The 25,380-nt window shown below is 42.7% G+C and overlaps 1 protein-coding gene across 1 annotated transcript in view; it reads right to left on the bottom strand.

The window, feature by feature from the left end:
- The window catches only part of BRF1 (BRF1, RNA polymerase III transcription initiation factor 90 kDa subunit), a 295,119-nt gene that overhangs the window by 235,545 nt on the left and 34,194 nt on the right, over positions 1–25,380 (bottom strand). The window contains exon 3 of the mRNA XM_018556478.1: positions 22,041–22,214. Within this exon, the coding sequence (XP_018411980.1) occupies positions 22,041–22,214 (174 nt within the window). The remainder of the gene's footprint in view (positions 1–22,040; positions 22,215–25,380) is intronic.

The following is a 25,380-nucleotide window of genomic DNA, read 5'->3' as shown; positions in this document are numbered from 1 at the left end:
CTGCTTATAATACACGGTACATATTATTTGTCATATTTATTTAAGTGACATTAAAAAGGCAAAAAAAAAAAAAATTCCCCCATTGCTGCTGTAAGCACTTACCTTATTTAAAGCCTCCTGCTGCGATCATCTTCTTCATTCCACTCGTCCCCGACAGTCCCTCCAGAGCTGGTGCCGGTCTCTGATCCACCATGGACTCCTTGTGTCCCACGGTGTCTGTTCGACGTGCACGCTCCCGACTGTGTGCATTGAGTTTTCTTCACTCCACTCCCCCCGCATACTTCTTCACAGCCGTTCGGGAGCCGGGAGCGAGCGGCACTGACACAGGTAAGTAATTAGGTATTTGCCTAATTTATTTATTTTTAATCATGGGGCATACATCTACTGCTTGCTATCAGTAGATATATGCCAATATAAGAGACTTTAATTATACTTTAAATGCCAAATTAAGGGTTTCCCAATTACGCTCTCCCGCTATAAAGAACATTTAATGTTTGCTGAACATCAGGATTTCTCATTGTTTAAAGGCAATGGCAGGCCTCAGTAACATTTGCCATATTTATAATAAGGAAGCACAGCGCCATATTTATAATAAGACTAATATTGCACATGTCCGTCTAATATGTCTTTTCATTATTACAGATGGAGAATCTGTCACCGAATTCTAGGGAGAAGCCACCACATACACTCCTGCATATCCAACTTCCTGCAAATGAGGATTTGATCAGTACAAGGGGAGACAAAATAACCTAAAATGCATACGTTTCACATTTGTATTTCAGGATCTGACCAACTTGGGACACCTCCAAAGAGAGTGCACCAGATCATCCTTGGTCTCTACCACATTTTACAACGCAAGACCAATGCTATGCAGAACTTTGGTGGTGAGGTACATATTGTGCAATATAAAGAGCTGTGTCAACCTGGTAGACTAGGATAAGGATGGAGGAGTAGCTGTAGGATCTCTTCCCACTACTCAGTTGGGGGAATTTAGTTAGAGTACCGGTCAGCAAGTGTGTATACACCTTCTGCAAACATTTAAGCCACAGCTTATGCCTGCTGCAGTAGTAAATCCTGCTTATCTCAGTTTAATGACCTACTTGGATTTAGAGGTTGGATTAAGATTCATGAACTATAAATGCCAGGGTCAGAAGGGCATCCTGCTTAGGTTATGACCTCAGTGTGTAGGTTTTAAAATCTAGCACCAATATTTGCTTGAATTTGCTATTGTAAGATGATGTTACAACATTTTTTTGTACCGTCACCAACACAAGGGCACATTGCATGCTTTATCCTGCTCCCTTACAAAATGTGCTCAGGTCTATATAATTGTTGCATGAAAATAATGCAGCAAAACAATAAATGTTTTGTATAAACAAGCCATATATGGGTAAGAGCTTGCGTCCCAAAACAAGCATCTCTACCGATCCACAGGTAAATTCTATCATATACGATTACATGCGGTCATCCACAGACTGATGTGGCCACTGTCTCCCTGTCATTAAAGGAGAACTATGAGGTGAGTGAACATCACTCATCCTCATAGTTGGAGCTGATGTGTGGCAATGAAACTGTCACACATCAGCTCAATAGATCGGGAAGTGAGCGAACGCATACTGTTAGTCACCACTCCCTGCAGGGATTCCCCCCCCCCCTCCCTCCTCCGATCCTCCAGTGCCTAGTGGAGGAACGGACGGGGAGGGGGCGGGCACAGCTGGCTCGGTCTCCAAATAGGCAGAGCCCGCTGTCACTCACGCAGCTAGGTGAATCTGGACAGCATTGTCGGGATTCGTCCCGGCTGCGGCGGTCTCAGTATACAGCGAGCTGTAGCTCGCTATATAGTGAGCTTTGGGTCATGGGAGGACGCTAGTATATATATAAATGTCCTCCCGTGACCCTTAAGAGAACTACGGAGGAAAACACTTACCCCATAGTTCTTTTAACTTGAATGGGCACAGGGGCCGCACCTGAACGGCACCCCTGGGATTCCTGCCGCAAGAACAATCTTCGAATTCGCATTACATTGTGCTTATATCCTCAGCTGGGAATCCCGCCAGCACCACACTTCTTGCCCATAGGTAAGTAATGCTCACTTACACTGTATCTATGGACGGTTGTCACCCAGGCTGTGCTGTGTATCTTAGAGGAAGTTACGAGGAGAGTGGCCGGGCTATGTGGATCCCCATGCAGCTGAAGCGAAGAGGCATGAAGAGGCGGAGTTACAGAAACAGCTGAGCAGGGGGAACGAGGATTTACAGGAGAACAGAATTTGACACTGGCTCCCCGACACTGTGCTGCCCTTCTGCGGACCCCCTGGTACCATACCTTACCCCCCACCATAGCTTACACAACACTGAGAGTCACACCGCCCACCCGAGAGTCGCACCGCCCACCTGAGAGTTGCACCGCCCACCCGAGAGTCGCACCACTCACCCGAGGGTCGCACCGCCCACCCGAGAGTCGCACCGCCCACCCGAGAGTCGCACCGCCCACCTGAGAGCCCGCACAAACCCCCAGGCCACCTGAAGACATCAGAGCGCCAACCCAGAACAACACATGTATGTATGTAGCTTCACATTATTTTGTATTGCTGGGATTTGTAGTTCTCTATAGCTGGTCTCCTTACTCCCTCCCCTAGCTGCCTCTTCTCACTCTCTCATCTATATTCTGCCAAAAAAAAAAATTGCCACGTGTTCGGGTTTCACGTCAAGAAAAGGTGGGAACCCCCCCTTTGTATATAGACGCTTTACTTCCACTGTAAAGCTGAAGATTTGCATTTGTTTTATGTACAGTTAAATGCAATACAAGACTGTTCTTTTTTTACATGCAAGAACTTGTCTCTCTGGCTCAGTAAAATGGCTGTAGGCGCTCATAACAGTCTTACAGCACTCTCACGTTTAAATCCAGCATACAAAGGGTTGACTAAAATCATGGCATTAAAAGAAATTAATAGGAAATCATTCTAAGGGTCTGATTTATAAACTAGGGACCTGAATTTTTAGTAGTAGTTTTAATGAATAAGTAGTTTCACCTCTGAAATACAAGGAAACTGGAACAGATCAGAACTATTACCCTTGGAAACAAATTATTTTGTTTTAGTTGAAAAATAAAAACTAAACCAAAATTGTTTCACTTTGTACATCACACCTAATAACTGCTTTGAGTTTCTAATGCTTTCCTTCAGAGCCATAATGAAGATGCACAAAGGGGGATTTGAACCTACAACTCTTGCTACATATTCATCTTAAAAGGGAACAGCCATCACAGTGAGCCACAGAGCCGAGTCTGTGAAACTTGTCTATAGAATTCCTGAAGTGTGCAGTACAAGTGATCATTTACAAAAAAAAAAAAAAAATCCAAACCACAACATTAAGGGCACATTCACGTCCTATGTGTTTTAATGTGCATATCCGAATGCACATTACTGCATACACAGAGGTTTTGCATTCTTTTTATTGGCAGTGAAAAGCTTTGTGAGCATTTTTTTCATATGTCAATGCGCATTATAAGGAATTTGATAGCAATTACAGAACTTGTCAACACCAGTGATGAGACCAGCCCACGCAGAATTGTCACTGCCACCTGCTCCTCCCAGCCCAATCATCTGCAGAGAGGCGCATTCCCAGCCTCATAGCTACTCTATATGTCACAAATAGGTAGGGATGGCCCGTTGCAACTGCCACCACTGACTGGCCCAAAAGTGGGGGTGGCAGTCACAGTTTTGAGGGGGTTTGCGTGAACACTGGCGAAATGGGTTCACACAAAGTTCAGGTTCACCTCTAGTTAACACATCAGCCCAATGCAATAAAAAAAATGCATGATAACAGCACATAGGTATAAAGGCAGCCTGAAACTTCCTCAAGTAAACTTGTATGTTGACCACAATGGGCAAAGAGATTTGTTGGCTTGGAAGAAGGGACCATAAGCAGTCAATACAATCCATCCAAACCATCTCAACAAGACAAACCTTACACATAACTAAGCATGCGCTTTGGCACGGGCATTACCTTAAAATATAAAAGCTGTATTGCAGGAATAAAATACATATAAGAGAGCCATTTGATCTCCCAAAGGATTTGTATTTCTGTTCATCCAGTCTTGAGATTAACTTGGCTCTGCCACACAGCACAGACCTGTCAGGAGAGCAGACCTTTCTCTGCTGCCGTTAAAGTATACTTATTGCCCTTGTCCCTTCATCTAGCCTGTGACTGGGCAGTGGAAGGAGAAGCAGCAGACCAATAACATCATCCCTCTGGCACTCAGATCTCTCCTCCTATTAGCTTGTTCCTTTTCAGTACAAGATCACTGCAGCACAACCAGCTGGCTCCTTCTCCCTACCCCCGTCTGAGCTCTACTGTACAGAGGTTTTAAGGAGACTGACAGCAAAGTCAAATTCAGGTAATTACACTGCTTGCATTTAAAAACATACATTTAACGATGTATTAATAAATAGAAACCTCGATTCGTTTGTGTGGTTTAGATCTGCTTACAATCAGCTTTAAACTATATTGATTTGGGGTCTGTTTTAATTTTATGTTTAAGTTTATATGATGTAACAATATAGATGTTGTTTCACAAATGTCTATGATAAATGGGCATGTAAATAATTGTTAGGAGCCATCCACAGGGTATATGTGGAGCTGCATCCGGATGTCTGTTACTGACATATGGTTGAGGCATTAGGGAAAAACCTTGTTAAAGTCATACTTTTAAAAACCTAATTTGCGCAATTGTTTTTGCCGTTATTAATGTTCAATTTTATAGAAATACATCCCATCACATGCATCTTTCAGAAGATAAAACCGACGTTAAGCATGCAGACATGCCACAAGCGACACCAAAGGAGTTAACGGGAGACGAAGTTGGTATCAAGATATGATTTACATATTTGACATCTCTTGGCACCGACACTATAAGCCGTTTTCTATAAATATTCATTCTGTCCTTTTCATAATGAAGGCTTCCCATACAGAAACACATATATGAAAACACTTATAAAAGGGAACGGACGTGTTTGGTCTCTCCCCCCATCCGCCCGCGCAGTGGCGCAGAGAGATGGGCGCTGTAAAGGAGAGCAGAGCAACATCTGCTGCGTCCATACACACGGCTCCATTACAGCTTCTGAGGCTTCTAATTAAAATGTTAATTGTTGTGCAGACATTTAAAGGAGAATAGGAACAGCTACTGCAAGGTACAAGGATCCGTTAGCAGTAATTAAAAGGAGATACAGGATATCAGGGAGTTTAACAAATGTGAAGTGATTCGGAAAGGAGAGGGGATTTAAATGAAACCAGTCAGGAAGAATAACCTGGAGGCTACCATTGCCCCTGTGGAAAATGTCAGTTGCTTGGCCGTCAAGTTGATCTACACATGAGAACAAGCATATAGATCATGGCAGCTTGCCTTTACTGGCTGCATATTTGTTATGGATCAGTGACTCAAAAAAGTACTGGAAACCAGAGAGGGCCAAGCAACTGGAGGGGAATTTATCAAAACTGAAGCAGACAAAAACTGGAGCAGATTTGCACTTCAATCATTCAGATTCTCAGTCGCCTTTACAAATCTTACCTAAGCAAACTGAAGGAGAGAAACTGATTGGTTACTATGGGCAACTGCTCCAGATTCTGCCTGCTCCAGTTTTGGTAAAATCCCCTCCTGGTGTTTTCAGGGGGTTAGCATATGCAGCCTATGAATTTCTATCGCTACAGGTTTTCTTTAAAGCATACCTGTTGCATACACAAGACATATATTTTTGGCATGGGCAGGTGGTCTATGAGAACAGCACCAATTGCTGGGTTTCTTGGCAGGTCTAATTCTCTTGGGAATATGAAGCCGGCCAACATAATGTCTGCCTTCGCTGTGAATACAAAATGGCTTTCACTGCTGAAGGTACAAAACAGTTGCTTCTGCTACTTGAACATAACGAACCACAAAAAAAAAAAATCCTCCGTTAAACCTATAATTCTATACTGGAAATGGTCAATGTGAACTATCCGGATGATTATAAAAGTATAGAAAGGAAGGAGTCAACAAGAAATGCTCACCAAAAATTGAAAGGATACAGAGCCCATACATGTGTGCTTTATCACAGCCATTGTTCAACACTCTTTAAAGTGCCTGTGCCCATTCATTTTCTATGGTTCCTCAACAAGCAACCGCGCACATAAAAACAATTGTACCTGACCCTTTAATCCTGTGTCCAGATGTATCCCCTGCACTCCTTACAGCTTTTAGGACCATGCAGTATATGGTGATGCTCACAGTGAGGATCACGGATGGCGCCATGCAATACCAAGTCTTGATGCAAATGAAGATCACCAGCACTCGATGAATACTTGTAAATTCTTGTTTGTATTTATTTTAAAAGGTGCATCACGTGCAAAAAAAACAACATTTCGGGGCCTTCATTAGGGTGCCATAGTGACCCTTTATTCATCTCCGGGCATAGTGCATGAGTTTTGACAGTGTGGTGCATAAAGGGGTCAGTGCTCAGTCCCACAAAAAACTAATATTTTAGTTGGTTTCCTTTACTTTCAATGATCAATTCCTACACCAACTGATCTTCCACTGAGCAACCACACTAAGGCTCTTCTCACTAATGAATTAACATAACACAATACCTTTGTGTTGAAGAAAACTTTGCTCACATTGTTCATTGTGCCCTAGACCAATGGCTCTGGTCCCATCAACAGAACTGGGCATCTGCACCAAGCTGGAACAGGCATGCCCAAGGCTGTAATAGACTGGCCCTTATTCCTTTTTTTTATAACAGTGAATACATTTTGTCAATACATACAACAGGTTTATGTCAAACCTAAGTAAGGTCTGCTTCATGAAAAAAACGATGCTACGATTTTGTGTAGAACTGTTTACGATGCGAGCATTCTATATTTTTCTATGTTGTTGTTGATTCTACGGAAGCACTGTTGTCTAACAACTATGGACCCTGTCAATACCTTCTATGGTTCTTCCAATACATATTTTTGTTCTTTTTGTTATTGTTAAAATGTTTAAAAAAAGTGAGTATGGCCTAGATGTGCCTTATTGAAAATAAAGATATTCAAGTATCAGGACATGTTATGCTCTGGGGTTGCTTCAGTTGGTCAGGTCAAGGTTCAGCAACGTTATGTCCCCAAAAAATTAGGTCAACTGCCAACCTGAATATACTGAATGACCAGGTTTTTCCACAAATGGATTTTTTCTTCCCTGATGGCACATTGGGCATATTCCAAGAGGACATTCACAATATGAGCCTGATGAATCCTGGCAAAGAGTGGTTCAGGGAGTATGAGACATCATGTTCACACATGGATTGGCCACCACAGAGTCCAGACCTTAACCCTATAGAGAATCTTAGGGATGTGCTGGAGAAGATCTTAGGGAAAAAATAATGTGACTCTGGATGGAAAAAAAGATTTGGCGAATGTTTGTTGTACTCAAAGCTAATGGCGGTCCAACAAAATATGAGTGTGTGTGACCTTTTTTTATAAATAGTTATATATATATATATATTATAATATACTTAAAATTGAAACTACTATATATTCTCCAGGTCCTCCGCTCTCAATGAATCCTCCAGGCACCGTAACAGGAGCTCCAGCCCAGCTGTGCTAAGAGGACCAAAAATCCATAAGGGATCCTGTTGCTGTCAAAGCACCATAGGTAACCAAAGTCAAATCCGAAATAAAAAGCAGAGCTAAAGCTGAACTTTCCTATCCGAGTGTTTAGGAACATTTGCATTACCTAAAAGTGGGAACTGCCTGGAACATGCATTTTTGTTTCCTTAACAACAAGACAGAAAATTACCCCTGAGCCTTGAATTAATGAATGGCACAAAACAAAATCAGATACCATAACAAAAAAACGGCATCCTACAAATGTAAAACCGATTCGTTAAAACCCATGTCACCAGACTTCGGGGGAGACTAAAGAACCTAGTTTTTCTTTACCATAATACCCAATGCTTCCAAACTCTCTCTCTCTGTCTCTGTCCCCCCATTATATCATATTAACTGACAACATAGACTGTATAGAAGTAGCTGTAAAAGACCAACCTTTTTTTTTTTTTGGTTTGGAATTGAGCTATTAAATGCCTTATGGAATTGGCAACACACATGGTCAGACAATAATGCTTTTACACATCTGACAGCAGCAATAGTGACAGTAAAAAAAAAGTTTATTTCACATAACAGTTGCAGCTTATAAGAGATCATAAAAAGAGTTGATTTTCAACCATTTTATGGAGAAAAACTGCTTTGTAATGTGTAAACCCCCTTGTGTTCGAGAACCTTTCACAGCAGTGTCCCCTCCATACACAGCTTGCAGGGGGGTTCAACTGAAGTTGAAGCTTTATTTCTACACTTTACAACGGCACCACCTGCTGATGAAAGCTGGAATTTCACAATAACCATTATATATATTGATTCTCTATTATCTGCATGCCAAACTGAAATGGAACAGAGCAAGCATTTGAGTAGGAACACAACAGAATCGGGCCACACAATATTTACTGAGGGACACACCGCAAAAATACTACAGAGCACCAAACATTAACATACCGTCTGTATGAAAAGTTAGAAAGAAAATGTTGAAAATGTTTCATATTTCATTTCGTGTATTAGACAAAAAATAATTTCATGTTGGCCATAGTAACTGACCTGCTTCCAACTTTATCTGCAGTGTACAGCTGAAAATCAAACAGATTAAGGCCAACAAGAAATGTCCTTGTAATTACACTTTCACATCGTTTTTGTTTTATTTCCCCTTTAATATCCCTTTTGTAAAATGAACCCCAGCTATGTGCACATATACTTAGACTAGGGATGCACCGATACCGTATTTTAAGTACCGAGTATGAGTACCGATATTTTTTTTTCGGTACTCGCTGATACTGAGTACCGATACAGGTACTTCCGCTGGCATGTAGCCAGCTTCCCAGGCAATCAGTAAGCCGGGAAATGACATGCCACCCGAGAAGCCCGCTCCATGTTGTTTGGCCAGCTTGATTGTGATTGGCTGGGAAACCGTCTTCCCAGCCAATCAGCAAAGAGCCAGGTGTTCGGCCGGCTCCATGCTGATTGGCCAGGAAGCCGGCTTCCCAGCCAATCAGGAAGACAGAAGGTGGTCATTACTCGCCGCCCGGCTTCCTGATTGCTCTGGAAAAGCTGGCTCTATCCTCCTTAGTGTGAAATAGATAATCTGCGCTTCTGGAGAAGAAACTAAAGTAAAAATATGTAGTTTTAATTAAGACCTAAAGCAGCTCTAAAAGAGGATCGGAAAATCCTTTCAGTGGTCAAGAAATATATATCAAAGCGCTAAAGGTATAAGTGGTATGAAACTTGGTGCAACCAGGTAATAAAGTGAAATTAGGGTTTAAGCGATCTGGCCTAAAACCCAATACTGAACAATTCGAAAGAAATCTTACATGGGATCATAAAACAAAAGAAAAAAATATATTAATAATTCAATTATACTGTGAAAAACAAGATAGTGATTAAAACAGTAAAGGAATGTAACCACTGTGTAAAAACCATCCAATATATAACGATATATGAACGATCCACACAAAAAAAATTATTATAAAAACATCGGAGTACAGTGTTCAGTGAGAAAAAACCGTAGAAAACGTGTGCAGAGGAAAAATAATTGTTGATGGTATATATTTCTTAGCGGTGGTCCAACAGCCCCTCTTGGGTGGCTACTCACCAAATGGAGTTAAATCGAAGGCTTTTGGTTAGTGACACTTGGGCTTGCAATCACGCTTTCAAACTTGGACCCAGTCGTTTCCACTCTAAGACCCAGCAAGGTGAGTGTTTGGTTTTCTCCCTTGTAACACTAGCTGTGTCCCAGAAGCGAAGCTGGATCCTCTCAGATGTAGTGTTAGCGAAACTCCTTTAAAAATATAGCAAAGATGGGGCGTGGTCAAGCAATGGAGCTGTAAGGACGTGTGTGTTCAGAGCTCTGCTCCCTGGATTTTTTTTCAGTGGACTGTTTGCATCCTCCACCAGCCGATCCACATGCCGACTTAAGTCTTGCTCACAGGTACAGCACCAGAACTTTTGAGTAACACCTCAGAGAGCAAACAGTATAGACCAGCAGCACACACAGCTTTGTCTGCACACCTGTGCTACTCCAACTATCCTCCTTAGGCTGGGTTCACACCTAGGCATTTTTCCGCGCTTTCGTACTCGCTGAAAAACGCTCAAACAGGGAAATGCCATTATTTTCAATGTGCATGGTTCCCATCTGGGCGGTTTTCCGCGAGTACGAACGTGCGGGAAACCGCCCTACGCCCAAAGAAGTACATGTACTTCTTTGGGGAGTTTTGGTCGGGCGGTTCCATTGGGATACAGCCAAGTATCCCTCGGAAACGCGCGTTTTTTTTACCGCGAATCGTGGTTCGAAAAACGTGCATATTCAATCCGCCTAGGTGTGAACCCAGCCTTACCATCTTGTCTTGAATTATATTGTGATTGTAATGTCTTCCTTATTATTGTAAAGCGCTGCGCGCTATATAAATCCTGAAAAATAATAATTTTCCCATACTGCACCGCCGGTCAGAGGAAATCTTCCTCTGACCGGAAGTTCCGGTATCAGTGAAGGTATCAGAGCATTTGGGCGAGTACTTGCCCAAATACTCAATATTGCCACCGATACAGATACCGTACTAGTATTGGTGATCCCTATTATAGACAATGTCTACTTATTTTTTACCAACAATCCCGTCCTTGCCTGCTGTAGATCTATACTTACCGAGACCTAAGGGCAACTGCTCTGCTGTTTGTTAATATCCGGCACTGGAAGTCTCCATCTCTTGGCTGATTCCATTCTACTGGCTGGGAGATTGCCCCTGTAGAAGTCTATAGTGCTGCAATGTGCAGGTGCAGCCAGTAGAGGGAGCGGCACTGCAATGTAAATAAAAGAGGAACCATGCCCATCAGATCTTGATAAGTACGGATGTGTGGAGGGGGCGGATGTGATCATTTAGGTCAGGAGTGGGGCATTTATCCTTTAATGAATACATAACTTGTTATTTTAATATGCGCCTTCAGCTTCAAAACTTCCAATACAATGCCAGCCACTTGATGTACCTTTTTTTAACAGGAAGTTTATAAATCACAATAATTATATGCAGCTAATTTAGTTCTGATCCATTATCTGCAAGTAATGCAATGGAAGAATATATCAAACGCAGAAAGAAGGATTCAGGCACCTACCTGGAATTTCATCCATAGAACTACAATAGTCTTGAAGTTGTTTCAGAGCCTTTGCCTGAGGCAACAACGTAAAACCTGCCTGATGCTGCAGACATATTCCTAATAAGAAGGAACACAGCAAAGTGAATGCCCCGTGGCAGTGCTGTGTGAAAGGAACCAAATCCTGGAAAACTGACTGCATTATTTAGCCTACAATCTCACCAAATGTATCAATGTTCTTGAACCTATAAGCTTCACAGATCAAAAAAAAAAAATACTGGTCAGGGGAATGCTTTTCATTGGTAAACTTCTACTTCTCAACAGTCAGAAGGGATTTATGAATTGAACCAAGATCCTTCTGTTTACGGTAAACGTTGTTCCTTTTTTTGCACTGCTTTTGTGTGCTCCACGACTGATAAAGGTCTCTGTGAGATAACGGGCAGACAGAACGCAGACAATACTGTCTGAACTGTCCATTACTCTCTGCACTTTACACAAAACAACTCATTAAAATACTTTTCCATTATCAGATGATCTGCTAGATTCGGTATCTTTAAATGGCTAGGATGACCTTAAAGAGAGGTGAATGAGGGGAACGTCACTAGCAGGAGCCAAACATAAACAGCAATTAAAGCTGTCCATGCATTAACAGATTTATTTTGTTCAGCCTGCAGGTGGAACAAAAGAAATCTAACAAATTCATTCATGCTAAAAAAATTGGGTGTAGGAAATTCTCCAGCTGGGCTACTGTATTCTGACAGTAAGTACCCGCCCCTGTGAGAATACCCAGACAGTGTCTTTAGCCGATTGGCTGCATTCACGGTTCGATCAACAATTTTGGACCCAGCTGCTTTGACAAAAGATCTGTGAATCACCCGAAATTCTAACAGTGTATTGTTAGCTTAAAGTGACATTAAAGGCTAATTTTTTTCCCCTCCCCCCCAAATTCAATCAGTGTATGGCCAGCTGATATTGCACTGTGACAACACAAGCCTAGAGAATGGGCTTCAGGACGAACAACCACTAACCCTGCATGTGAACAGCTCCCTGGGATCTGAACGTGGTGGATAAATCCGATTATAGCCACACTTGGGCTGGCACTGCCAACCTATCGAGGTGAAAATGCCAATTGCCTAGCTATCAATCATGATTCAGTGGCTTCTTGAGTGACAGTCACAGGTCTCTGCAGGCAGATGATCGAGAAGTGAGCGAGCGACGGTATGTGTTTGCTCACTTCCCAATCTACTGAGCCGACGTGTGACACGTTTCATTGTCACACGTCGGCTCGAACTATGAGGATGAGTGAAAATCACTCACCTCATAGTAAGCATTTAAGAAGACACTCTTCAAGAATTTGGAATTGGCTTTGACTCCACCTGTGTCAGACCATTAAAAAAAAAAAAACCAGGAAAATAGAATTTTCACACAAGGGTCAGCAATGGCAGCTTTCATATTTCTCTCAGAATGGTTTTCCTGTTAAACTGAAGGGACTTTCTGACTTTCTCACAGTTGGATAGAATTAACTCGCCAGCTTTCAGTTGCTGGAACTGGTTATATTATTGGTTTTTCATTAGCTTCTTTTTATTTTACATTGTGCTTTTCATTAGAATGGTTTACCCTTTAGTAGTTAGAGGGGTTAATACGCAAATTCATATCTTATTTGCACATGCTGATGCTTGCCATTCTTAGCATGGATGTCTTTCATGTATTGCATTGTTATCTGAAATTTCCAGCTGCTTTGATGAAACAGACACTTGTCCCTCCAGCAACTTCAGCTGGACTCCATGTTATAGGCCAGCGCCTGGAACCTTGAATAGAAGCGAGGGAGAGTTCAACGCATCAGCTGTGAGTTCCGACCTCTCCTGCCAAGTGTTCTAATGTTGCCCACAAGCTAGTTATTCTTGCACAGAATCTACACACAAAGATGGAAACAAAATAGGGACGCTACAAAGAATTAAGAGCTGATGAAATATCTACAAAGAAACCAATAATTTTACCTAGCTTCACTGCACAGACAGAGCAGAAAAAACTACAAACCCAATACCTGACCTTCTCATAAACTTTATATTTGTGCTCAACCCCTCATGCGTTATAGCATGTTTAATGTGAGCCTGTGCTGTGCCCATGCAAAACTGAACACTGGGTACAAAATGTTCATTAAAATATATTCCTTAATAGCCAAGACTAAAAATACACTTTGTGTGCACCTTTGCATACCCAGATTTGCCAATATAAAAGTACCAGTGGCATGATCACTCTGCTGTACATAGCATGTGCAGAGAGCTGTAGGAGGCACCCAGCAAGCCCCACTCACTAAGGCTACCTGCAAAATAAAGCGGGAGGGGGCGGATACAAGGCCAGTCATCCTGCATAAGGAGAGAGAGAGCAGCAGTGACCTGTCTTTGTTACAGGAAGTTCTTGCAAACACACATCTGGAAGAAATACACAAACCACAACAAGGCTCAAGTAAGAATACGCACAGCTCTTGTATTTAGACAGCATTTGTTTATCCCAGAGATCAGCTTTAAAATTGGGACTAAAGTAGCAAAATTGGAATTAAGGGAGCAAGCAAGCAGTTACTTGTTTGGTAGAAAATAAACTATGTCCCATCTGCCAAAAAAAACCCTCTTCTCTTACCTCGGTCCATTCCCAGCAGGAGCCGATGTCAGGACTATTTAAATGCTGGGCACATGTGCAGGAGTTACATCACCACTGGTTACCCAAGGGCCAATGTAGGAAGATGACCTAACTAGGGATGCACCAATACCATTTTTTTGGTATCGAGTACCGATATTTTTTTTCCCGGTACTCGCTGATACCGAAAGTCCCATTAAGGAAGTCAGGCAGCATGGAGCCAGCTTCCTGGATAATCAGGAAGCCGGGGAGCGTGTAATGACTCGCTGCCTGGCTTCCTGATACCGGAAGTTTAGGTATCGGGATAGGAATCGGAGCATTTGTATACTCTGTGGTATTTGTGCATCCCTAGCCCGTGCTGGAGAAGGTACCATTCGGATCTGTCAGCAGTGGAGGACAGAAAACTAGGAGGTATACTTGCTCATATTGGCCTCTCCCCTTCACTACAAAGAAGCAGCCCCGAGTAAGTGGTTCTGGTCAGAGCTTTCACGGGGCTCTACCTTGCAATTAGCTGCTTAGGCATCCAGACTTTTTATGTGGGGAGAATGTAACATGCACAACCATACCTGGAAGTATTGGTTATTGCATATCCCTCCAGCAGTTGAACGGAGTGGTGCAGGATCTAAGTGAAGGTGAACCTGTGCTTTTCCCTGCTTTTAAAGGCATGGCAACCTCATGCTTCTTAACTTTCTCTTGTTAGAATTCCTTTTAAAGGCGGTTTGCCTTTTTTTTTTTTTTTTACCAGGTTCCATGTTATACCCATATTCATGCTGTTACATAAAAACATGGTAACTTTGCCATCCACTGATCATGGTTGCAATGCTTTACTGCCTCCAATGCAAAATAAATAAATGCCCTTTTATGAAGAAGTGTGCATTTATTATTTAAAGGTGGACTAATGGTGCCTTTAAGGAGCCATTTACTCTATGGCGCTGCAGTACTGTCCCAGTAAAAGGAGGGCCTGGGGTCCTACATCTGGCACAAAACATCACTAGATCATTGTAGAGAATAGCAAAGCCACACGCCAAGATAAAAGTTGATATAGATGCCGCCTGGGGCAAATGGTATAATGACCTGAACCCTGTCCTCTAACACCCTTCAAGGCAGCAGAGCATTTGGTCAGGTAAGTCGCCAGGATCGCTTCTGTTGTAAAGCCGACAGTCGGCTCTACAAGTTTAAACAGAGTCCCGGCGGCAAAAGTCACCGGGAGTCTGTTTAAACAGCCCCGATGCTGGCGACGTACACTGTACGTCGTCAGTCACGAAGGGGTTAAAGACATCACGAAGCGTCAGAGAAATCCAAATGCTCTGCTTTTATCTTCTGTTGTCAGCCTGCAACCCTACACAATGTAAAATTAGAATTTCAGACAGGCTGAATGTAAACAAATGTATGCAATGAACATTTTTTACAGCCGTTGACGGCTGTTACATACAAGCGTTGGGGCAGCTATAGAGCTACCCAATCGCTTGTATGGTGCTGGGAAGTGTGTGCTTCCCCACTGGCTATCCCGGGCACCGCTGTTCCCCTGTGTGGGCCGGGAACCAGCACGGAGGGTTTCTGCAGTTATACTGGAGGGAGAACAGCACACTTCTAGCGGCTGATATCCCCTTCTGATCACTGGAAATTATGTGCTTTAAGTCACTTTCAGTCATTTCTCTGGCTGCTGTAGCTGGAAGTGAAGCTTGTAAAGCATGCTCTGTGCTTCTTTGGGGTCCCTAGGCGACATTAGGGCTCTAATAGATCCCTGATGTCTCCATAAAGAGGACCCGTCACTGTATCTGTGCCATCAGATAGTCACTAGACCATTCATTTAAAAATAACATCTTCCCACATGATATGTGAACTTAACTTATTTTATTCATGTTATTTAACTCTATACCCTCACTTGTGTAGGTCACCAAAAGGTCTGAAACTTCTGCTGGGCTCTGCCATCTTGGATGTGATGTCAGCAGATCCAGGAGACTCAAAGCTGGCACTCAACTGACACTTTGTAGTATTCCCATTCGATCCCCCTAAATGGTTATTTAGGGAGGGCAGAGGAGATGGACCAGCACAGAAAGTAATTAGGACACTCCCAGAAGAAGAGAGGACTACGACAAACAAGGTGGGAGTGAGCTGGGCTAAGGCTCTTGGGTAATCAAATGTTCTTGCAAATTCAAAGGTGTACTGCAAGTGAATAAAAACCATTTACATAAAGGAAAACACTGCAAGTGAACATTTGAAATACTTGATTTTTCTGTGCTGCACATTTTTAGGTTAGTGACAGGTTCTCTTTAAGCAGCTTAGCAAATATGGTCTTTTTTTTACTATACACCGCATCATACTTGATATTTTAGCTAAAACTGGGCAAGATTCTATCCATTCCAGCAACAAAAGCAAAGATCACTAAATGCACATGTTACAAGACGCCCCAAAGATGAACCATGAAGCACCCTCCCGCTTATACAGTACCAACACTGCTCTCCTGGTCATAAAATATGAAATAGAAATAAAAACAAAATCGAATCGGCAGTGGTCTCTACATTTCCTTGTCTCCGTCCTTTACTTAGATTTTTTTATTATTTCCCAGGAGTCTGAGGGAAATATCTTCAGCTGTGAAAAAGTCACAGACCTCTTAATCTAATTTCAATTGCAAAGCCGGTCTCTGCACAGTTGCGGTGAAATGGCTTTTATTAAACCTCCGACAGAAAAGATTGGAAATGTAAAACAAGGAGGCACTCCTAAAGTGTTGTATTAATCCAGGCCTCAATTCTCCAAATGGCCTTTACAGAGAATAAAAAATAAAATAAAAAACACACTGGATATTCAGAGCGTCAGTTCAAGCCGCTGCAATAACCAGGTGGGGATGAGCTATGCAGGTAATTATTGGTTTAATCAAATGCTATTGATTTTGCAAGGCTCCATTCATATTGTGCCTGCTTTTTTTCTTTAGACACTGCAGATATCACTACAGTGCATCCCAATAAAATGTGTTTCTGCAATGTGCTCCAACAAACAGATAAAATAGGCTATAAAAGCAGTATTAAAAATATTAAAATATACAAAGAATGTTTTTCCAGTGGTGTATTACGAGTGTCAGGGATTGGACAGCCGTAATGGTGTGATAAAGGGGGTTTCTACTATTTTCTAATTAGCATTTGGGGCTAGCTCACACCGCCTCAGTGCCCTCCGGCCGGAACGCACTGGATCGCATTCCAGCCGGCTCACCTTGTTTTGGGGCGGGATGGGTCGTGGCACCGCATCCACGCCCTCCGGCCGCAGTGTGATCGGCCACACAGGAACGCATGGCGCATCAATGCCTGTGTTCTGGTCCGGTCAGAAAAAATGCTGCATACACTTCTGGGATTTGCCCAGCCCTGGTGCAAACAGTGCCCTAAATGATTTACATTTGTTTTGAATTACACTTGAAAATAACAGTGCACCTCCTGTGACATAAGACTCATAGTTGTATATTTGCAGTGCGATATAGTTTTAGGAACTGCTGCCTCTGCTAGTCTCACCAGATTTGGAGTCAGATTTGGTGATGACACTACTATGCTACTCACTGTTCTCTTTGCTGGAGAGAAAGCTGTACCTGAAGATCTGCACTGCAAAGATCTCCCTGCTTCATCCATTCTGTGGATCTGTGCTTCCACAACCTCTCCCAACAAGGAGTTTGAATGTTCTCCCTGTGCTTGTGTGGGTTTCCACCGGGTACCCTGGTTTCCTCCCACACTCCAAAGAATGCTGGCAGGTTAATTGGCTCCTGTCTAAATTGGCCCTCCTATGTATGCATGTGAGATACGGACCTTAGATTGTAAGCTCCTTGAGTGCAGGGTATACTGATAAGGTACTGATAAGAATTTTCTGTATATAAAGCGCTGTGCAAATTGTTGGCGCTATATAAATAGCTGTAATAAATAAATAATAAACATCAAGAAGCACCATCCATTGTAAGTAACTTCATTAGCATTTTAAAGACCTTTTGACTTCAATTCACTTAAAGACAAAAATAAAAAAAGATATTTTCACTTGAACCTCAGAGCCGGCTAGCTGCTAGCCCCATCAATTGCAAACTCGCTCCCCCTCCACTCCGGAGGTCCAAGTTCCTGTGAGACATCGTGTCTTATACAGTGTTCAGGTGAGTATACCTTTTTTATTTTCGTCCCTAGACGAACACTTAACCTTTTGCAGTTGCCAGGGTAGCCCCACTGAAAGGGATAATTATATTTCTGCCTGGAGTTCTTTTGACTTTAATTTTACTTTAAGATCCATTTACTTCCCTGCATGACTTCTGCAGCTGGCAGGAACAGAGAATGAAGCTATAAACAGTTAAAGTAGCTGTAAGACTTAGGTAAGGGAACTCAAGAGGTCAAAATAAAAAAATGTTGCTCAGGGAGCATCAATGTAATACATCAAGGCAGGCAAAATGAGCCTGGAAATCCAGAGAGCAAGACAGTAGGATGCAACTCAAATCGCAACATTTCTGCGTGCATTATTTTCAAAATATGCAACATCTCCATACCATTCCATATTACACAGCAACTGTATTCACAGCAAAATTGTGTAACATTGTGTAAAATCTGGTAGAACAAACAAGAAATATGCTTGCTGGGGTGGCATGCACATTGAATTGAATATTACTACTTTTAGGCTTGATACACTGATCATATATATTAAACGTTAACGAGCACCTACATTAGGAAGATTAATTGAAACCCTTTCACACAGCTAATTGCGCAAATTAAATAAATATACAAAAAAACAATCATGCAGTTACAGCTCCTACGCTGCAGGGATCAAGTTTTAGACACCACCATCATAGAAGAGAAGCTCCCAGCAATAATCGGAGGGAATAGAGCACCTCTTACACTCCAGATGTTCCCAGGCCAGAGCTAAGGCCTTGTTCACACCAAGCGCGGAGCAGATCCGGACCAGAGCAGGTGCAGACCGGATCAAAACTGCGTCCAATGTATTCCTATGGTATTTTGACCTCCAGTTCACATCGCAGCGTGCGGATCCAGACCAGATCCAGACCGGATGAAAAAACTGCGGCAAGCCCTATTTTAGCTGCTCTGGATCTGGTATGGAACGCATCAAAAACGCATCTAAAACGCAAAAACGCGTGCAAGTGCCTGTTTGGTTAAAAGTGCCGATTTTAACCAAAATAGGCACTAAACGCATCAAAAACACATCCAAAACGCGTCTAAAACGCGGCACAACCCACTGCACTGCGTGTGCAGAAACCTGACCGGATCTAGTCTGCATTTGGTGTGAACAAGGCCTAACAGATGGCCCAGCTGAGTGTACGGTCAGCAGTTTTATGCTTCCCACGGGGGTAAAAAGCACAGGGTCTACCATGATAGCTGCTGCTGTGCTTTTATAATTAGCAGTAATGAGGCTCTATAAAGTGACCCTGTCATTTATTTGGCACCCCTTGGTGTAATAAGCAGTAAGTACCCTAGCTCCTGGACTTTCTAAAAGTGCAATGATTTCACTTGCAGGGCCACCCACTAAAATGTGGCACAGTAACCACTGCAACATGGTCTCGCTTTAGTGAAACGATGATTATATACTTAGGGCCTTAAAAAGAGGCTTCATTACCCGGGGGGGGGGGGTAATTAATGCCCCCACATTCACTAGCCATCTGCAAAGGAAAGCATTATTGAAGACTATCAGGTATTACCTTATTTCAGCAAAAGCATACTTGTGCAATGTACTGCAAATGATGCTTACACACAAGATGCATTGTTACATACAAAAGAAAAAAAGGATCAAACATCTGCAAACTCTCAGCTCGGTTCCATCGTTTACAGTTATAGCGGAACTAAAGTAAAATGTGAATTCACTCCTGAAAACCTGCCCTATCCCTGCTATCCCAACAAACTTGCTACAATGCAATTATATAAGATAACGAAGAGCATGGATTGAAGAAAGAGCCACTCCACAGTCCCATAGCAGCTAATCACAAGGACAGATTCCTAGGCATTTGATCACATGATCTCTACTGAAGGGATGAGTCAGAGTTCAGACTGGCTGACCCTACGCATTGTTCAAAACTCGTGACCACAAGACCAGCCACTGTGGGATTCTGGGGGAACATTTCCTTTTATCTTCTGTGACTTTAATGATCTGGGGTGGGTAGCAGGAAGGAAATATTTGTCTCTCTTAATCAATAGGCATTACATACTGAATTCTCAAACAGAGCACATGTTGGGGTTTCAGTGGTTCATAAAAATGTAAGTCACAGTCGACTGACACTGACACAGTAAATCTGATTATTCAACAATAATGCAGACAAATACATTATCTGTGCCTATCGCACATGTATTATTTACCTCCCTAGGGTCAGAGCCACAGAGGTGTAGGTGCATCTGAAAATCGTGCACAATTGTCTGCCCACTGTTATCAAGTCACTGGTGACCGATTTTTCAGGCAACATGAGACTAGAGCTACATGAGCTATTTACATTTTTTTGTCACATAGATTGAACTGCTTGCTGGTAGTCACTGGAATAGGTTAGGAGCTTCAGAGGTGGTTTTCAGTAACCCAGTCCTGCTACTAAAATTAAGTAGCAATTTGATAGTCAAAACATATGAAACAAATTGTTCTCTATGCAGTAAGCTAGACAAGTGGGATGTAGCAGCAACCAATCACACATGAATGGGGCATTATGTGATCAAGTGAAACTTATTGCTATTACATGCTACTTGTGTAGCTTACTCCATAAAGAGCCATGCATCCCACTTCTTTGCGATTATTTGCTACACCTAAATATTAGTAGCTAGCCATTTTAGTACCAGGATTGAGCTACTGTTAATCATCTTTCAAGCTCTAGTCTACTCAATGTTAGGGCTGCAACTAATGATTATTTTCATAATCGATTAGTTGGCCAATTATTTTTTCAATCAATTGGATAAAAATTAAATAAATACCATCCATAATTTAAAATAAAATACACAAATGCAGTGTTACAAACAAAGTTTACTTCTGAATAAAACTGCATGCACAATTTTTTGCAATCGCACTGCACTGGAACACACGGCATTCCAGTGCGGGCGATCACACTGTGGGTAGGAAGCGCGTTTGGGACGCCATTGAAACGAACGGCACTGCAATGCATCTCATGCAGCAGAATTTGTCAGGCCGAAAATGACTTTTTTTTTCCCACCTTTTGTACGTGGCGTTTGGATAGCTTCAGCCTGGGAATGAAAGCTGCCAGTGGCAAGATTCCGTAGACGGCAGATGAATGTAAATACAGCAGGTAGTGTGTTGATACAATAGCCAGCCTGCTACTGGCCATTTAAAATTGCAATAGCCAATAGCAGGCTGGCTATTGCACCCGCCCACTGCTTCCTGTGCCCTCCTCCCAGCATGGAGGAAAGAGCCAGGGGATCCAACCAACTAATCGAAAATGAGAATAGTTGACAACTATTCTCATAATCGATTAGTTGGTTGCAGCCCTACTCAACTTACTGTGATGGGCTGGGAGAGGTATAGCAGCAGCATCTAATGGGACACTGGAAAGCAGTCATCAGCCCACCAGGAATGGTCAAATAGCTGCCGTGGGCAGGGAGAGATGAAGCAGCAGCATCTTAAGCCATATGGGACACTGAAAAACAAACTATATATAGATAACTTTTACATGGCTAGTCTTCTTTTACCACCCTTTGGTGACAGCGTCGCCGTAACCCCCTGCTGGCAGTCACCGTAATAGTCTACAAATACACAGATGATTATTAGTAGCTCAATCCCGATACTAAAATTGCTAGGCACTCACTTTTAGGTGTAGCAAATAAGTGATCATGTTGTGACAGGGCCATTTTAAATATTAGTAAGAAGAGATTACATTTGCTTGTGTAACTTAGCCCCCAATGGTACAGCCTAGGAAACATTTATGAGATCTAGCCAAAGTTTAACACAGTGGAATAAAAATAGACGCCTCCTACATCTCGGTAACTGCAGTCATCTCAAGAAAAGTTTTCCTGCAGAAAAAGAAAAAAATATATATATATATATTTCTTTAAAATATATCACAATCTAAAATACAAGATACAGCAGGTGGTGTTACAGGCTGGATTAAATGCGGTTTACTTTGACAGGTAACCAGGACTAAACCCACAAGAAGGAAGAAGACTCTTAAAGACATAAACATCTATTTTTATCACACACAAAAGTCAGATGCAATGAACCGGAATGCTATGTCTGAATGATCGTCTTAGTAAAGGATACGTGGAGTTCCTTCTGTCCTACAGACCAAGTAAAGGCAGGCAGCTATAACGTGCGTCATCTTCCTACCGCGAGTGAGGTGCTTGCTGACAGCCATTTTGAAGAAATTGAAGGCAGTGTCCAGGCAGTGCTTGTTGAGTTGCAGCTGTACCCCTAAATTGTGGATCTGTCTCTTTCCTATAAGAGAAGAAAAGCAATAAGGTCATTTTACGTGATTTTAAATTCCACACTGGTCTGCAAGATTTCACAATAGCCACTCATACCGTAGGAGACATACACCTGAAAATGACCCAGAAAACCAAACATTTGTTTACATTCCTACTATAAAAAGTTACACTTTTCCGGTTGTCAAACACTTGTTTCCGAATTCTAAGCCCCCATTCACACCTGAGCATTTTATAATGTGTTTCCCTACGTGCAGAATCCCATTGTTTCTAATCGTGCCTGTTTAACATTTAGACGCTTGTAGCTGGACACCCTGCGTTAAGCTTATGATCACACCATGTCCGGACCACATCTGGAGCAGATCTGCAAATGCAGCTTAAAATGGGCTTTCAGGTGCCGTCCAGTGCGTTTGCATGCATGTGTATGTGTTTTCAATAGTTTCCTTGTGTTCCAGTGCATTTCAGACCAGAGAAAATGAGATAAGCAGTATTAATTTTCTGGACTGGAGCGGAATAAGCCCAGAAATACGATAGGGATACATTGGGATGCTTTTTTGGTCTGGGAACAAACTGTTCTGGTCTAGACATAATGCGGATATGGTGTGAACAAGCCCTTAAAGAAGTGCATGAGTTTTGTTTGTTTGTTTTGGGCGGGGGTGTTTAGACTTCATTGGGAGTGCCTATAAATGCAAAATAAGTTTTTCCGTGCCTAAAGAACTGCTCTCCTCCTCTAGAACCACTTTCCATTGGCCGAAACAAAAACACTTCAAGCTTAATGCATGTGCAAAAAACGCTTGCACAAAGCTTTCAAAAAGCACCAACATGCATGGAAAGAATGCTGCATGCACAATTTTTTCTGGTCTGGAATGCACCAAAACGCAAAAAAACACACACATGCAAAACACAGGACTGCACCTGAAAGCCTATTTTAAGCTTTTTAAAAATGCACCGGAATGCGGCAAAAACACACTGCACTGCATTGACAGATCTGCTCCGGACATGGTGTGAACATAGCCTAAAAGGAGAATTATGAGGCGAGTGAAAAACAAACACTCATCCCCATAATTCAAGGCAACCTGTGATACTGAAGCTGTCACAGGTCGGCTCTATAGATCGGGAAGTGAGCGAACACATACCGCTAATCGCTGACCCAATCCTCTTCTTGCAGAGAGTGGTGACTGCGTCACCGCTCCCCACAGGGATTCCCCACTCCCCTCTCCGTTTCTCTGGCGCTGACTGGACGAATGGACAGGAAGGGGGCGGGCACAGCTGACCCTGGTTCTAGAGAGGCACAGCCAGCTGTCAATTAGCCAGCAGGGTAGATCTCAGTATTGTTGGGACCCGTCACAGCTGTAGCACGGCTCTGCACTCTCAGCATGCCTGCTATATACTGAGTTTTGGGTCACCGGAGGACATTAGTATATGTCCTCCAGTGACCCTGAAGAGAACTATAGCAAAAAAAAAGGTTAGGCCACAGTTCTCTTTTAAGGAACAGCGTCCTGAGAAATGCCATCACTGCAGTGCATGTAGACAGAATGTGCGCAGTTGCAGGAGATCTGCAGGGCTAATATGCAAGAAAGAGTATAAGAATTGTAATTAAGGGAAGTGTTGATTAGAGTTGATCTCGTTTTAATTGCTGCAGAATAGGAATAGATGGAGAAGGAATACATTGGTTTGGATGCTGAAGTGTGTGCTCCATATACCAGGACATTCCGAATAACTATTATTATTGGCTCTTACGAGCAGCCGTCAACTATATCTGTTGCAAACTATGACAATATCAAATTAAGTGTATAATACAGAAATAGGAAAAAAAAAAAAAAGAAGTCCAGAATTCTTCTGTTTCTTCATTTCAGAATAGGAATACAGAGCTGGGAGCTATACAAGCTGCAGGGAGGAACAGCAGACACAACAATAGGCTAGACTGGATGTGATCAGCTCCCTGTCAGGAAGTCTTGCCCTGAGGACATGAGTCAAAGGTTAAAGTGTTTCCAGAAAATGCTACAATACAATTAGCAGACAACCTCTGAGGGGTCTGCCTTTGCTGTCAGGTTAATCTTCTCCATCAATTTCAAACACTCAACCGGTTACAACTACATCACTGCTTTCCCTTACACAGGAAAAAATAATATGAAGCGTGCCTCAGCAGTTAGGTTTATTCTCTGTAGTTATGTGGCTAATTGAACTAGACAACAAGGTGTCCAAAAGGTTGGCACTGTGGCCTTACAGCACTATGGTCCTAGATTTTAGCCATTTGCGGCCAGAACAGACAAAGATGTCACTATGCGAGACTCCAGAATCTGATCTCTATTGTTCCCCTTGTTATAAGTGGTGTGAGAGCCATACGCTGCCTGGTGCTGCTCCTTTGCTCTGCCTGAGCAGAATGTTTACCCTTGGCACCCCTAAGCAAAAAGGTCAAAGTTCACCCCAATGAGCTCTGAACTACTTCAGCAACATAGGTTGCAGGTGCTACCCTTTCTGTGCCCTCCTACTGCTGAAGCGCCCAAGGCGACCACCCCTTCTGCCTAGACCTGGTTATGATTCCCCTCAAGGTGGTGTTTGAGGATAAAAACGCTTGGAGATCAATAGGAAAGTTGCTTTAGAAGCATGGCGGTGTGAATGCCTGATGTAAAATGAAGTGTAAATTCTAACAGGGTTATGCACAGAAGAGTGAACAGTTTGGAGAAAGCAGGAGAAGTGAACAATCTAGGACAACATAGCTGAACTGGAAAGTGAGCTGAATTGGAGAATTTTTCTGAATCAGCTATGTTGTCCTAGACCAGGGGTGCCCATTAGGTAGATCGTGATCTACCAGTAGCTCTCAAAGCAGATGCTGGTAGATCACGAAGGGTGTGATGGCGGCCCCTTTATTCCATTTTGGTATATTTATTTAGCTGTGCACACATGATTACCTATTAGCCTGAGTCTGCTGGGCCAAGCTCCCCGACACCTTTCTCAAAGAGAGACAGCCAGAGGAAAGAGCAAGGAGAGACAGCCAGAGGAAAGAGCAAGGAGAGACAGCCAGGAGGATAGAGCAAGAAGAGACAGCCAGGAGGATGAGCAAGGAGAGACAGCCAGGAGGATGAGCAAGGAGAGACAGCCAGGAGGATGAGCAAGGAGAGACAGCCAGGAGGATGAGCAAGGAGAGACAGCCAGGAGGATGAGCAAGGAGAGACAGC

The sequence above is a fragment of the Nanorana parkeri genome, unplaced genomic scaffold (genome assembly GCF_000935625.1).
Source record: "Nanorana parkeri isolate BGI_ZX_2015 unplaced genomic scaffold, ASM93562v1 scaffold12, whole genome shotgun sequence".
NCBI classification, from domain to species: domain Eukaryota; kingdom Metazoa; phylum Chordata; class Amphibia; order Anura; family Dicroglossidae; genus Nanorana; species Nanorana parkeri.
This window is presented reverse-complemented; position numbering and strand designations above follow the sequence as displayed.